The 17,196-nt window shown below is 41.9% G+C and overlaps 1 protein-coding gene across 2 annotated transcripts in view; it reads left to right on the top strand.

Moving 5' to 3' along the window:
* The window catches only part of LOC133554206 (neurogenic locus notch homolog protein 1-like), a 129,042-nt gene extending 119,406 nt beyond the window's left edge, over nucleotides 1-9,636 (top strand). For both annotated transcript variants that reach the window (XM_061902680.1, XM_061902675.1), the window contains 4 exons: nucleotides 270-568; nucleotides 2,997-3,144; nucleotides 3,229-3,326; nucleotides 6,125-9,636. In XM_061902680.1, the coding sequence (XP_061758664.1) occupies nucleotides 270-568; nucleotides 2,997-3,144; nucleotides 3,229-3,326; nucleotides 6,125-7,420 (1,841 nt within the window). In that variant the 3' untranslated portion in view covers nucleotides 7,421-9,636. The remainder of the gene's footprint in view (nucleotides 1-269; nucleotides 569-2,996; nucleotides 3,145-3,228; nucleotides 3,327-6,124) is intronic.
* Nucleotides 9,637-17,196: the final 7,560 nt, after the last annotated feature.

Raw genomic sequence — 17,196 nt, 5'->3', positions numbered from 1 at the left:
AAAGGCTCATCCAAGTCGACGGACTGATCTGCCTCTCACTGTCAGATATTCAGGTTTTGTGGGCTTTTTCTTTGGCCTCTATCCCCTCAGCTTCACTTTTTTTTCCGAACCCTTTGCAGCGCCGGAGCCTTGATCAGAATCCGTTATTCGATTTGTTTGTTGCTTTGTTTTGATGGGTGTGCCGCTTTGAAGTGCATCTTGTTGTCTTCCTTCTGCTGAGCGCGCAGTTTTGGGACTTTTTCTTCACTCCCCCCTCCTTCTCTGTCCAGATGGATTCACACCCCTGATGATTGCGTCCTGCAGTGGCGGCGGCTTGGAAACGGGCAACAGCGAGGAGGAGGAGGACGCCTCGGCCAACGTGATCAATGACTTCATCTATCAGGGCGCCAACCTTCACAACCAGACCGACCGCACCGGCGAGACCGCACTGCACCTGGCCGCTCGCTACGCCCGCTCCGACGCCGCCAAAAGGCTGCTTGAGGCCAGCGCCGATGCTAACATCCAGGACAACATGGGCAGGACGCCCCTGCATGCGGCCGTGGCAGCAGACGCCCAGGGTGTCTTCCAGGTCAGTGGAGGGTTATTTTCCACCTGGCACAAGTGTTTGACTTGTCTCCATTCAATAGCCTTACATTATTTTTGGACAGTAAAAACCTGCCATTTGAAAAAGTGCAGACATGTCTCTTACCCCTCGCCACCAATTATGCCCATTATTGTGGTTGTTTAGCCTAGGGGTTCGTAACCTTTTTGAACTCGGGGGTCCAACTGTTCGACTACAGAGGGGCCCGGGGGCCCACTCAAATATTAACACTAAATTAGTAATTTTACTCTGTATTTTAATCGTATTCAATAATTATAATTAACCTACTTACAGGGGCAGTATAGCTCCGTTGGTAGAATGGCTGTGCCAACAACTTGGGGGTTCCAGGTTCAATTCCCGCTTTTGCCGTTGTGTCCTTGGGCTAGCCACTTTACCCACCTGCTCCCAGTGCCATCCAGTGGTTTGAATGTAACTTAGATATTGGCGTTCAGTATGTAAAGCGCTTTCAGTCACTAGAGAAAAGCGCTATATAAATATAATTCACTTCACAGCTTAAGAACATTATCAAATTATATAAAACCATGTTTTAATCCCAAATCTTATAATTCATATAACACACACGGTAAACCTTAGGCTTTGGTCAGGCTGATTAGAAAAATACACTGCATGAGAAGGAACTCATCAATAACAAATGAAAAAAAATACAAAGTACAATTGTGTAGTGGTAAAATAAAATGAACTACATTAATAGTGAATATGTTTCTTGACTAAACTTGTTAGGACCTGATCAAGGAGGTGACCCCAGGATGCAGAGACGGGAGGCAATGTAGAATAACAAAAAGGGAAGAATTTAATAAGTCCAAAAAGTGTAACAAAAGGTGATGGGGCAGAAGTGCACACCATGAATAAACAAACAAAAACAGGTTCTTAGGTGATTGGCAGGGGGAAAGGCCAGGGCGACCTGAGCACAGGAAAAAGTCCAACACAGAATCCTCTTTACCTCAGAGAGGCTAGAAAACAAACACAAAGAGGTGAGGGATTACAGGACTAAGGAGAGAAAACATACCAGGACTGACAAAGTGAAGCAGGCGCATGGACGTGGGAGGTTCAGGAGACAATAACCGGCAAGACCCAGCTGTCAGTGACGAGCTTAAATACTCCTAGGTAGAAATTGGTTGCAGGCAATTTTCCCTCCATTTTTTCAGATGTAAGAGCAAACGCCAAAACTCCTTGAGCATTCAGTAGCGCACATGTGACCGACGGCAGACGTGCACACTGTTATGCGCTTATCTTTTTATTCAATTTTGTGCGCGGCCTAGATTTGCCGTGCGCAGAGGACGCTTGAGCAGTGTGCAATTGCACAGGCGTGTACCTTAGAGCAGTGTTTCTCAAATGGGGGTGCACGTACCCCTGAGGGTACTACTTGAAGGTATGCCAATGGGTATGTGAGATTTTTCAGAAATATTCTAAAAATAGCAACAATTAAAAAATCCTTTATAAATATATTTATTGAATAATACTTCAACAAAATATGACTGTAAGTTCATAAACTATGAGAAGAAATGCAACAATGCAATCTTCAGTGTTGACAGCTAGATTTTTTTGTGAACATGTTCCATAAATATTGATGTTAATGATTTCTTTTTTTGTGAAGAAATGTTTAGAATTAAGTTCATGAATCCAGATGGATCTCTATTACAATCCCCAATGAGGGAACTTTAAGTTGATGATTACTTCAATGTGTAGAAATCTGTATTTATAATTGAATCACTTGTTTATTTTTCAACAAGTTTTTAGTTATTTTTGTATCTTTTTTTCCAAATAGTTCAAGAAAAAACACTACAAATGAGCAATATTTTGCACTGTTATACAATTTGATAAATCAGAAACTGATGACATAGTGCTGTATTTTACTTTTTTATCTCTTTTTTTCAACCAAAAATGCTTTGCTCTGATTAGGGGGTACATGAAAAAAGGTTGGGAACCACTGCCTTAGAGGGAACGTTGGTTGCAGGTGTGCCCTGCTGGGAACTAATGAACAGAAGAAAACCGATATCACCATAAAATGATAAAACACAACATAAATTGTCAATAAATTTAAAGTACAAATAAAAATACAGCTTCACCACTTTAGTCATATTTTTTGCGCTTAAGAAACTTCTCCATGAATTTAGCTCCAGACTTCTTCCGTTTGTCTTGAGATTGTCTCTACTGCCACAATTAGTGGAAAACTGAAATAGCTGAGTACCGATGGGCCCATACGGCCCGCAGCTGAGAAACAGATATTTTTTAGCGGCTCGATAGGGGGCGCTCACAGCCCAGAAATGGGCCCCATCCCCATGGTTAAGAAAAACTTGTCTAGTCTACTACCATGCATTTGTACTTGTCTAATAAGCTGATGAATCTCCCAATGACTTGTACTTATATAATGTGATTGTTGTGATGGTCTCGACAGATTCTAATCAGGAACCGCGCCACCGACCTCGATGCCCGCATGCATGACGGCACCACTCCCCTAATCTTGGCTGCCCGGCTGGCGGTGGAAGGCATGGTGGATGAGCTCATCAACTGCCACGCCGATGTCAACGCCATCGATGATTTCGGTAAAGAGTTTACGTCACTTCAAAGGATTTAAAAACATATACAACGAAGGTCTCGGTTTGATAGGCTCTTTTTGTTCCTGTCAGGTAAATCGGCGTTACACTGGGCCGCCGCTGTGAATAATGTGGAAGCAGCCATTGTGTTACTCAAGAGCGGTGCCAACAAGGACATGCAGAACAACAAGGTACCAAAATATTCCAACTAGGGCTGGGCAATATATCGATATACTAGATATATCGCGGGATTGTCCCTGTGCGATATAGAAAATGACTATATTGTGATATTCGAGTATGCTGCTGGCATTACACTACAGACTTTTCCCACTTTGTCTTGTCTCTCCTTCTCACAGACAGCAAGCGCACCTTCTTACATACGTCACATACTTATACGCCCTCGCGGAGCAGAGAGGTAGCAACATGGGTAACGTTAGCTTTAATGCTAGTGGAGCCGTGCGAGTGGTAATACGAGAGAAAGAAGGTGCAAATCTGGTAACAAAGGAAGGAAGAATTAATTCCCAAGAAAAACATCAGGGGGTCCATCGTCTGGCGGTGGTTTGAACTCAAGCGGGAATACGTCGAACAGACAACCGTAATGTCAAGTGTGGGGCAAAAGCATTGCTAAAAAAGTAGCATTACTGCTAATATGTAGCATCATTTGAAAAGTCACCTGCTAGAGAATGAAGAGTGCTTACTCCGCATATCAACATCTCCATTCGGTGCCACACCAAATGCCCAAGCAACCATTTCCACATTAACACCGTATGAAAATAATAGTGAACAACATAAGGAGATAACGTCCACAGTAACCAACCACATAGTGAAGGACGAACACTATTTGTTTTCCTATTATGCAGCTCAATTTTATTTGACAGTTATTGAAATATCTTGTGTGACATCATGCACAAAAGTGCACTTTATTTGTTTTCAACTATTGTAGTGGTGTTCTGTACAAAAAGTGGACTTTAATTTAGTGTTGTTTTGGTATGTCATCTTAGTGACATCATGCACAAAAGTGCACTCATAGCTTGTTTTAAAATGTCTCTGACAATCTTGCACTTTCTGTTTTGAAATGACATGAATGTTTGTGCCACTCCCTAAAAACTGCTTAATAAATACACTTTTGGTCAATTGACTTAGTTGTGATTTCCCTCTCTGCATGGAAGTTTAAAAGTAGCATATATTAGCAGTATGAAGAAGAATGTTTTAATGTAGACACATAGAATCATCATACTGCTGTGATTATATGCATCAAGTGTTCATTCAAGGCTAAGGCAAAATATCGCGATATATAACCGTGTATCGCGATATGGCCTAAAATTACTGAGATACAAACCTTGTTTCCATATGAGTTGGGAAATTGTGTTAGATGTAAATATAAACGGAATACAATGATTTGCAAATCCTTTTCAACCCATATTCAATTGAATCCACTACTAAGACAATATATTTGATGTTCAAACTCATAAACTCTTTTTTTTTGCAAATAATAATAAACTTAGTATTTCATGGCTGCAACTCGTGCCAAAGTAGTTGGGAAAGGGCATGTTCACCACTGTGTTACATCCCATTTTCTTTTAACAACACTCAATAAACGCTTGGGAATTGAGGAAACTAATTGTTGAAGCTTTGAAAGTGGAATTCTTTCCCATTCTTGCTTGATGTACAGCTTAAGTCGTTCAACTGTCCGGGGTTTTGTTGTCGTATTTTACGCTTCATAATGCGCCACACATTTTCGATGGGAGACATGTCGGGACTGCAGGCGGGCCAGGAAAGTACCCGCACTCTTTTACTACGAAGCCACGCTGTTGTAACACATGGCTTGGCATTGTTTTGCTGAAATAAGCAAGGGCGTCCATGATAACGTTGCTTGGATGACAACATATGTTGCTCCAAAATCTGTATGGACCATTCAGCATTAATGGTGCCTTCACAGATGTGTAAGTTACCCGTGCCTTGGGCACTAATACACCCCCATACCATCACAGATGCTGGCTTTTGAACTTTGCACCTAGAACAATCGGGATGGTTATTTTCCTCTTTGTTCCTGAGGACACCACGTCCACAGTTTCCAAATATAACTTGAAATGTGGACTCCTCAGACCACAGAACACTTTTCCACTTTGCATCAGTCCATCTTAGATGACCTCGGGCCCAGCGAAGCCGGCGGCGTTCCTGGGTGTTGTTAATAAATGGCTTTCGCTTTGCATAGTAGAGTTTTAACTTGCAAGTACAGATGTAGCGACCAACTGTAGTTCCTGACAGTGGTTTTCTAAAATGTTCCTGAGCACATGTGGTGATATCCTTTACACACTAATGTCTATTTTTGATGCAGTACCGCCTGAGGGATCAAAGGTCCCTAATATCATCGCTTACGTGCAGTGATTTCTCCAGATTCTCTGAACCTTTTGATGATTTTACGGACCGTAGATGGTAAAATCCCTAAATTCCTTGCAATAGCTCTTTGAGAAATGTTGTTCTAAAACTGTTCGACAATTTGCTTACAAATTGGTGACCGTCGCCCCGTCTTTGTTTGTAAATTACTTAGCATTTCATGGAAGCTGCTTTTATACCCAATCATGGCACCGACCTGTTCCCAATTAGCCTCAACACCTGTGGGATGTTCCAAATAAGTGTTTGATGAGCATTCCTCAACTTTATCAGTATTTATTGCCACCTTTCCCAACTTCTTAGTCACGTGTTGCTGGCATCAAATTCTAAATTTTAAGGATTACTTATCATTTTATCAGTTTTAACATTAAATATGTTGTATTTGGAGCATATTCAACAGAACATGGGTTGAAAATTATTTGCAAATCATTGTATTCCATTTATATTTACATCTAACACAATTTCCCAACTCATATGGAAACAGGGTTTGTATTAAAAAAAAGGCCATATCGCCCAGCCCTACTTCCAACTTCAGCCATTCTGATGACATCTCCTTTGCGTCATTAATGTGCTGTTTTATTTCTGTTCCCCTAAGGAGGAGACGCCGCTCTTCCTGGCAGCTCGGGAAGGAAGCTACGAGACCGCCAAGGTCCTCCTGGATCACTTCGCCAACCGAGAGATAACCGACCACATGGACCGCCTTCCAAGAGACATTGCCCAAGAGCGAATGCACCACGACATCGTGAGGCTGATGGACGAGTACAACCTCGTGCGAAGCCCTCCCATGCACGGGGGCTCCCTCAGCACGGCGTTGTCGCCCACTCTCTGCTCGCCCAACGGCTACTTGGGCAACATGAAGCAGTCGCAGCCGCAGGGTCAGGGGCTGGGCAAAAAGGCCCGGAAGCCTGGCGCCAAAAGCTGCAAGGACAGCAAGGACATGAAAGTGAAGAAGAAAAACTCCCAGGACGGGAAGTCCGGTAACCTCCTGGACAGCTCGGCCGTGCTATCGCCGGTGGATTCTCTGGCGTCACCGCACGGCTACGGATCGGATGTGGCGTCGCCTCCCATGATGACGTCGCCGTTCCAGCAGTCGCCGCCCGTGTCGCTTAATCACCTCCAGGCCATGTCAGACGGGCACCTGGCCGTCAACCACATGGTGATGCCCAACAAGCAGGAGCTGGCGCGGATGCAGTTTGACCCGCTTCCTCCCCGCCTTACCCACCTGCCCGTGACAGGGTCGAGCGGGCAGTGCACCTTGACAGGCCAGTGCGATTGGCTCTCCAGGATGCACGGCAACATGGGCCAGTTTAACACCTTAAGAGGAGGAGTAGGTCAGGGGGGCTTGGGAATGATGACCACCCTTCACAATGGTCACCCTGCCAACATGTCTCAGATGATGACCTACACAGGAATTCAGAACGCCCGCCTCGCTCCTCAGCCTCACATCATGCAGCAGATGCAGAACCTCCAGCAGCTCCAGCAGCAACAAAGCATCCAGCTGCAGAGCCAGAGCTCAAACACCAGCAACAGCCAGAACTTCGTCAGCGGCGATCTGAGTTCCCCGGAGCTCCAGCAAAGCAGCGGCACCTCCAGCATCCCCATCCGCACCATCCTGCCCCAGGAGGCCCAGATCATCACCCAGTCCATCCCCAGCGCCCAGTTCCTCACCCCGCCCTCCCAGCACAGCTACACGGGCACCATGGACAACAACACCCCAAGCCATCAGGTCCAAGTGGCCGACCACCCCTTTCTGACACCTTCCCCGGGCTCCCCGGATCAATGGTCCAGCTCTTCTCCTCACTCCAACATGTCCGACTGGTCGGAGGGCATCTCCAGTCCGCCTACCAGCATGCAGTCTCAGATGGTGCACATTCCCGAACAGTTCAAATGAAAAAGTGATCCATATATTTTTATAATTAAAAAAAGGGCAAAGCTGTAAACAAGACTTAATAGAACACTTTATATGCTTTTATACTAACAGCATTTCATCAACTCTTTTTGTTTTTTTATTTATTAATGTCTTATTTATACGCCTTGCCTGCCTTCAGAAATTTGGGGTCTTTCTTCTCTCCTTTTGTACTCATACACTGGCTATTTATTGTCGTCCGAGTCCTACTTCTCTTAAAGGCCTACTGAAATGAGATTTTCTTATTCAAACGGGAATAGCAGGTCCATTCTATGTGTCATACTTGATCATTTCGCGATATTGCCATATTTTTGCTGAAAGGATTTAGTAGAGAATATCGACGATAAAGTTCGCAACTTTTGGTCGCTAATAAAAATGCCTTGCCTTTACCGGAAGTAGCAGACGATGTGCGCGTGACGTCACGGGTTGTAGGGCTCCGCACAGCAGGAGCATTTTGGACCGAGAAAGCGACGATTTCCCCATTAATTAGATTCGTGGATGGGGAAAGTTACAGTGGAGCACTAAAAAAAGAAGAAGAAAAAGGCGACAGCTCCAGGCGGCGGCAGTGGGAGCAATTCAGATGTTATTAGACACATTTACTAAGATAATTCTGGAAAATCCCTTATCTGCTTATTGTGTTAATAGTGTTTTAGTGAGATTATAAAATCATACCTGAAAGTCGGAGAGCTGCGATGAACGCCAGTGTCTCTGAGAGAAGCAAATGGAGGAGCCAAGATCACAGCTGCCTTTTTGACAGCTGCTGCAGGAGGTCGCATAATCCACTCAAGTCTCCGTTAATATCACAATTTTCCCCATCCAAAAACTTGCTGGTTGACGTAGAGAAACATGTTCGCTTGACCGCTCTGTGTTAAAGCTTCACAACAAACAAAGAAACACCGGCTGTGTTTCGGTTGCTAAAGGCAGCTGCACTCCACCGCTTTCCACCAACAGCATTCTTATTTATAGTCTCCATTATTAATTGAACAAATTGCAAAAGATTCAGCAACACAGAGTCCAAAATACTGTGTAATTATGCGATGAAAAGAGACGACTTTTAGCCATAAGTAGTGCTGGGCTAATATGTCCACTACAACCCGAGATGTCACAAACATGCATCATCATTCCGCAACGTTTTCAACAGGATACTTAGCGGGAAATTTAAAATTGCAATTTAGTACACTAAACCGGCCGTATTGGCATGTGTTGCAATGTTAATATTTCATCATTGATATATAAACTATCAGACTGCGTGGTCGGTAGTAGTGGGTTTCAATAGGCCTTTAATATTTGTCTTATATATATTTTGGATAATCTTGTTTATAGAGAAAATGGTGTTCAAGGGGCATTTCATAGTAAGTGTTAATCCGGGGCGTAAACGTAGAGTTTTTACCATTACAATTTTTGTTCCATTTTTTGCATTTTCCAAAAACAGAAGGAAGTATGCGAGACGTTGCATCCAGCGGTGATTGATGCTATGTTTGTACAGTTAAAGGCCATCTTGGAGATCGGCGGTTAAAAAGACAACTGGCCCTGTTTCGGCCACCGTGTATGTAGTTGTTAGTCCGGAGGGAGATCAAGGAAACGCCACCCCCTCTCTCTCTCTCTCCTATACGTTTGAGCCTATGGCTATGTTCTCTTCCTTCTCTGTAAATACTTTAGGTCATGCATTTCCCTTGTAAGCAGGATTTTGTTGAAGAAATCTGATGTCTTAAGCATTCATTGTTTTGCCTCTCAAATATCAAAAAGATGGTATAGTTTATATACTGCTTGTTTAGCCTTTTGTTTTTTTCTGTATAAAGTTTGGACACCCTTGCTTTAAAGTGTCACATCGAATAGAGTATATATTTTGTATACCTCCCCCCATTATGCAATCATTCATTTCAACTGTATAACATTATAAATGTTGTCTTTTGGACTTTAATATGTGTTTGAGTTCTGTTAATCTTTTAAATCCATTGACACTTGTGTTCGTTTATTGTCCATTTGCCATACTAAAACATAGTCCTTCAGTACTGTCTGAGATACAACCTGCAGGTTGTATTCTATTTTTTACATTTTGTTGTAGTGACACTGTATATTTTCTCTCATGTACAAAGATACGACTGGCAAAATCTATAACCTGTCGAAACTCTGTCCTTTTTTTCAGTCTGTAAAAATGTTTCTTGATATAATAAATGGCACCTGTTTGTGTCTTAAATTGACACGTCTTGCTTAAATCAATTCATCCAAAACCAGTGAAGTTGGCACCTTGTGTAAAACATAAAATAAAAACAGACAATAATGATTTGCAAATCCCTTTCAACCTATATTCAATTGAATACACTGCAAAGACAAGACACAAAACGTTCGAACTGGTTAACATTATTATTTTTTACAACTATTAGCTCATTTGGAATTTGATGCCTGCAACATGGTTAAAAAAAGCTGGCACAAGTGGCAAAAAAGACTGAGAAAGTTGAGGAATGCGCATCAAACACTTCTTTGTAACGTCCCACATGTGAACAGGCTATTTTGTGAACAAATGCATGAGCAAATGGTCGAACAGTTTAAGAACAACATTTCTCAACAAGCTATTGCAAGGAATTTAGGGATTTCACCATCTACGGTCATCAAAAGGCTCAGACACGGCAGGCGGTAGTGCATCAAAAACCGACATCAGTGTGTAAAGGATGTCAGCACATGGACTCAGCAACACTTCAGAAAGCCACTGTCAGTAACTACAGTTTGTCGCTACATCTGTAAGTGCAAGTTAAAACTACTACGCAAAGCAAAAACCATTAATCCACAACACCGAGAAACGCTGCCGGAATCGCTGGGTTTGAGCTCATCTATGATGGACTGATGCAAAGTGGAAAAGTGTTCTGTGGAAACTGTGGACGTCGTGTCCTCCGGACCAAAGAGGAAAAGAACCAAAAGCCAGCATCTGTAATGGTATGGGGGTGTATTAGTGCCCTAGGCATGGGTAATTTACACATCTGTGAGGGCACCATTAATACAGAAAGGGACGTAGAGGTTTTGGAGCAACATATGTTGCCATCCAAGCAACATATTTTTCATGGACGCCCCTGCTTATTTCAGCACGACAATGCCAAGCCACATGCTGCACGTGTTACAACAGCGTAGTAAAAGAGTGCGGGTACCAGACTGGCCTGTCTGTTGTCCAGACCTGTCTCCCATTGAACATGTGATGCGCTCTGTGACCCAGACCACTCTGCAGTCAGAGCGGTCTGGGTCACAGAGCATCACATGCATCAGATCCAAAATGCCCAGAGTTCTCTGCACAAAAACAATCCACGTCTTTACAGAGAAAATGCACGACGGGCCTGAGCTGGCTAACGTTATCGTTGTATTAGCTAATGCTAATGTATCCAGTTAATCTGAAAGACCTTGCAAACTGCTTATTTTATTGTATCAATGCCGTTTAATGACCTTGTCCCCGATGTAGATACTGATCTCTTATCAGGCTGCAGTGCCCTCTGCTGGTTGTTCAGGTGAGTGGGTAGGTCACATTTCTTTGTGCATTTGGTTTGTGGGAGGAATTTCTCATGAACACAAAAGCAAAAAAAACATCCAGATATGCAAATTCAATACAAATACAAAATCAAGCATATTTAGATTACAATCTCAAAAATATATTTACAAATACACGTTTATTTGTATAAATGATTGATTTATTTGTATGTCACATTTTTTTTAATACATTTTATTAGTATATATTTTTAAATCTCAAAAATATACTTACAAATACGTGTTTATTTATACAAATTATTTATTTATTTGTTTAACACATTTGTATTTTTGATTTTTATTGATATATGCATATGTATTAATATCATATTGATTTATATAAGTTGATGTGAGACAATTCAACTTCCATTAAAAAAAAGCCAGCGGGCACATAATCAGCCACCACTAGGAAGTCTGAAGGATAACAATAACAAACTCATAACTAGTTATTAATTATTTATTTAACGTTGAGAAAGTTGAAACGGGAGGGTTTTTAATGCCGAAGCAGAAGTCGATAAATCTGCTGTGTGCTGACCGCTCGTGATGATACTTCAAATGCAGTTACTGCCCTCTTGTGGAGTTCATTAAAAACAGCAGCAGCTGCACCCGGCGACTACACTACAGTATATAAAACCGTATTTATAATATTACCACTTTTATTGCATTATTCATTAAATATATAGTGTTTTAGGGTTGTGACCAAGTGAGAGAACTAATCTGTGTTCAGTTTAATTGCTTAAATTCCTACATTACCTGAAGGCAACGCCTCTTATCTTTGTTGCCGAACTGACTGTCATGATTCCACGTCCTTTCATATACTTTTGTACATTTTCTTCTAATCAGACAATATTTTTCGAAATATTAAATGGAATTTCTACCTGCAGTTTCTTAAATCAGCCATATCGGATCATTGTATCAGTGTATAATGCATATGTTCCTTCTTGACTGCACTTAAATGTAGAATATTTGTAGAATATATTTATATTATTCATATATCATATATTATATATAATATATGTCATATATTATGTATTATTATTATTGTTTATTGTGAGCGAACTGTGGTGCTGAATTTCCCCCAGGGATCAATAAAGTACTTTCTATTCTATTCTATTCTATTGCAAAAATAAATAACCACATCATGGCCTGGGACAGTGCCAAAATCATTCGGACGGACAGTAACAAATTCAAACGATGGAAGCGCCCAAATGCCCAAATACCGCTTCTCCCTTATGGGGTCGCAGGGGGTGCCGGAACCTACATGTATCTCAGCTGCATTCGGGCGGAAGGCGGGGTACACCCTGGACAAGTCGCCACCTCATCGCAGGGCCAACACAGATAGACAAACAACATTCACACTCACATTCACACACTAGGGAACATTTAGTGTTGCCAATCAACCTATCCCCAAGTGCATGTCTTTGGAGGTGGGGGGGGCTATCCCCAGGTGCTGTCTTTGGAGGTGGGAGGGGCCTACCCCCAGGTGCATGTCTTTGGAGGTGGGAGGGGCTTATCCCCAGGTGCATGTCTTTGGAGGTGGGAGGGGCCTACCCCCAGGTGCATGTCTTTGGAGGTGGGAGGGGCCTACCCCCAGGTGCATGTCTTTGGAGGTGGGAGGGGCCTATCCTTAGGTGCATCTTTGAAGGTAGGAGGGTTGGAGGTGGGGGTGGCCTATCCCCAGGTGCATGTCTTTGGAGGTGGGAGGGGCCTATCCCCAGGTGCATCTTTGAAGGTAGGAGAGACCAACGCCCAGGTGCATGTCTTTGGAGGTGTGAAGGGCCTATCCCCAGGTGCATGTCTTTGGAGATGGGAGGGGCCTATCCCCAGGTGCATGTATTTGAGAGTGGGAGGGGCCTATCCCCAGGTGCATGTCTTTTGAGGTGGGAGGGGGCTAACCCCAGGTGCATCTTTGAAGTTGGGAGGGACCAACACCCAGGTGCATGTCTTTGGAGGTGGGAGGGGCCTATCCCCAGGTGCATGTCTTTGGAGGTGGGAGGGGCCTATCCCCAGGTGCATGTATTTGAGAGTGGGAGGGGCCTATTCCCAGGTGCATGTCTTTGGAGGTGGGAGGGGCCTATCCCCAGGTGCATCTTTGAAGGTAGGAGGGACCAACGCCCAGGTGCATGTCTTTGGAGGTGGGAAGGGCCTATCCCCAGGTGCATGTCTTTGGAGATGGGAGGGGCCTATCCCCAGGTGCATGTCTTTGGAGGTGGGACGAAGCCGGAGTACCCGGATGGAACCCACGCAGTCACGGGGAGGACATGCAAACTCCACACAGAAAGATCCCGGGTGCAGGATTGAGCCCAGGACCTTCGTATTGTGAGGCAGACGCACTAGTCCTTCTTCCACCGCGTTGCCAATCAACCTATTCACCCCCCTAAAAAAGGATTTGGATATTAAAAATATCTGAAACTGATCAAATTTAACTGTGAAAATCAGAGGAGTTCATATATCGAAACATATGCGATAAGAAAAAGAAATTAAAAAAACCTGGAAAAAATGTGCACTTATTTTTTAATTAAATTAGTTTTCCAATATTCAACTTCAAAATGTTATTTTTCATTTTCAACATTTATTTTTTCCAAGTACTATACTTAACTTTCCTCTTGTGTTAGATTTCTGTCACCATCTCTTATATGTTAAAGGGTCAGTTTTGACCCATGTCTTAAATCAGCTGTAAAATACACTAAACACAATTATCTATCATCCAATTTGTTTCTCAGCTCTTGGTTACCTTGTTAGGCTTCCTTATCCATGAAAATATTGGTTTTAATATTTTTGGTGTGAGCTATTGGGCCTTTTTTTGTCAGTATACCCCTCGATTTCAATTTTGAAAATGGTAAAATGAACGAAGAGAATCGTATAAATAAACAAAAGGTTGTGTTACCTGACAAAGTTTGTGTTCTAAAACCCCAGAGGGGAATATTTGAAAACTAATTTCTAAAACCCCAGAGGGGTTTTAGAACACAACTCTTAAATAAATGTGTTTTTTTTTTTGTTGTTGTTTTTTTTATAATTTTATACTGAATTGACCTCACATGTCTGGACATGCCTGTCTTTGTTTGATTTTGTACTGGATAACAAGGTAAAATGAGAATCCCCGAAAGCTCACATGATTCTGATTGGGAGAGGAGCTGGCTGTCAGTGTGTTCAGTTTTGGCTCTAATTATTGCTTGATAATATTATTTTTATAACTGGGTCGAAACTGACCCTAACAACACCAAGGTCATAATTTTAACCAGAGCGCTTTTTAATTTAGTAAAAAAAAAAAAAGTTTTGTTTTGTTGAAAAATAGAGGTTTCTAACAAAGTCAAAATGCCCCGATGTAAAAAAAAATTAAAATATGTGGTTCTTTAATGCATTTAAAAACTAAAACGGGTTGGGGCCGACCGTAACACAAGACGAAGGTTAAACTTTTCTTTCTTTCTTTTTATAGTTTATTTCGAACATGAGCACATTTACAACACAATACATCAAACAGTTTCATATCACCTCACATCACATAATGTCCGAAAAGGAGTAGGAAGAAGCAAAGCTTATTTAATCCTACTCCTTTCCCATGTCAGAGGGTCTACAATTATATACATTCATCCACTGACCTCTTTCATAATAAAATGACATTCGTGAATGAGTAATACAACAGTTTTGTAATATGTAATTAATTAATTTAGTCATTATTAACATACTGAGATGAAGAATATCTTATTTTCAATAAGGCTGAAAGTGTTTCTCATAATTCTTCTTCTTTGTACTTTATAAGCACTATTAATTTGAACAGCCTCTTAAACTGTATCATATCAGTACAATGTTTAACTTTTTTACTTAATCCATTCCATAATTTAATTCCACATACTGATATGCTAAAAGGTTTTAAGTGTTGTACGTGCATACAAATGTTTTAAATTAGGTTTTCCTCTAAGGTTATATTTCTCCTCTTTAGTTGAGAAGAATTGTTGTACATTCTTTGGTAGCAGGTTATAATTTGCTTTGTACATCATTTTAGTTGTTTGCAATTTTACCAAATCATCGAGCTTTAATATTTTTGACTCAATAAATAAAGGGTTTGTTTGTACTCTTTATCCAACATTATGTATTATTCTAATTGATCTTTTTTGTAACACAGTTAACGAATGTAGCACACATTTGTAGTTGTTTCCCCATATTTCTGCACAATAACTCAGACATGGTAACACTAGCGATCAGTAGAGCAGTGTTTTTCAACCACTGTGCCACCGTGAGATACAGTCTGGTGTGCCGTGGAAGATTATGTATTTTCACCTATTTGGGTTAAAAATATTTTTTGCAAACCTGTAATGATAGTCTGCAAACAGTGCAATTGATGTGTTGTTGTTGAGTGTCGGTAGCTAATTGGTTTGTAGATGTCGGGAACAGCGGGAGGCAAGGTGCAGGTAAAAAGGTGTTTAATGCTTAAACCAAAAATAAACAAAATGCAAGTTCCCCTTAAGAAAAGGCATTGAAGCTTAGGGAAGGCTATGCAGAACGAAACTAAAACTGAAGTGCCTACGAAGTAAACAAAATTGAATGCTGGACGACAGCAAAGACTTACTGTGGAGCAAAGGCGGCATCCACAATGTACATCCTGACATGACATGACAATCGACAATGTCCCCACAAAGAAGGATAAATACGACTGAAATATTCTTGATTGCTAAAACTAAGTAGATGCGGGAAATACAGTATCGCTCAAAGAAAGACATGAAACTGCTACAGGAAAATACCAAAAAAGGAGAAAAACACAGCAAAATAGGAGCCAAGACAAGAACTAAAACACTACACACAGGAAAACAGCAAAAAAGTCAAAATAAGTCAGGGTGTGATGTTACAGGCGGTGACAGTGCACCTACTTTGAGACAAGACCTATAATGTTTGGTTATGGTTTAAAGTCGTATCCAATAATTGCGACAACAACGTTTTACTGTCAACTAAGATTTGTTTTTTAATGATTTCTGCTGGTGGTGTGCCTCCGGATTTTTCAACGCAAAAAATGTGCCTTGGCTCAAAAAAGGTTGAAAAACACTGCAGTATAGAATATAACGTAATTTATGGCCCAGGACGTATTTTGCTTGATTCATTATTGAAATATTTTTGGCCACCTTATGTTGTATGTTTTGTATATGAGATTTCCAGATCATTTTATCATCTATTAATACTCCCAAAAATCTGTTTTCTTTTACCCTTTCAATATCTACTCTGTCTATTTATATTTGTGTCTGATGCTCTTTTCTACTGTTACCAAATAGCAATAATTTAGTTTTACAGAGATTCAAAGATCAGTCAATCAATCAATCAATCAATGATTATCTATACATCCCTAAATCACTAGTGTCTCAAAGGGCAGCACAAACCACAACGACATCCTTGGTAGAGCCCACATAAGGGCAAGGAAAAACTCACATCCAGTGAGACGACGGTGACAGTGACAATGATGACTATGAGAAACCTTGGAGAGGACTGCATATGTGGGCAACTCCCCCACCCCCAAGGGGACCGAAAGCAATGGATGTCGAGCGGGTCTAACATGATACTGTGAACGTTCAATCCATTGTGGATCCAACACAGCCGTGAGAGTCCAGTCCAAACTGGATCCAACACAGTAGCGAGAGTCCCGCCCATAGTGGAGCCAACAGGAAACCATCCCAAGCGGAGGCGGATCAGCAGCGCAGAGATGTCCCCAGTCGATACACAGGCGAGCGGTCCATCCTGGGTCCAGATTCTGGACGAGCGGTCCATCCTGGGTCCCGACTCTAGACAGCCAGTACTTCATCCATGGCCACCGGACCGGACCCCGTCCACAAGGGAGAGTGGGACAGAGGAGAAAAAAGAAAAGAAACGGCAGATCAACTGGTCTAAAAAGGGAGTCTATTTAAAGGCTAGAGTATACAAATTAGTTTTAAGATGGGACTTACATGCTTCTACCGAGGTAGCATCTCGGGAGGGCATTCTCCAGTACTGGAGCCATAATAAAAAACGCTCTATAGCCCGCAAACTTTTTTGGGGCTCTGGGAATCACTAATAAGCCAGAGTCCTTTGAACGCAAATTTCTTGCCGGGACATATGGTACAATACAATCGGCAAGATAGGATGGAGCTAGACCGTGTAGTATTTTATACGTAAGTAGTAAAACCTTAAAGTCACATCTTAAGTGCACAGGAAGCCAGTGCAGGTGAGCCAGTATAGGCGTTAATATGATGCTCTTTTCTACTGTTACCAAGTAGCATTATTTTAGTTTTACT

Source organism: Nerophis ophidion, linkage group LG01, assembly GCF_033978795.1.
Source record: "Nerophis ophidion isolate RoL-2023_Sa linkage group LG01, RoL_Noph_v1.0, whole genome shotgun sequence".
NCBI classification, from domain to species: domain Eukaryota; kingdom Metazoa; phylum Chordata; class Actinopteri; order Syngnathiformes; family Syngnathidae; genus Nerophis; species Nerophis ophidion.
Note: the sequence above shows the minus strand (reverse complement) of the source record. Positions and strands in the feature narration are given on the sequence as shown.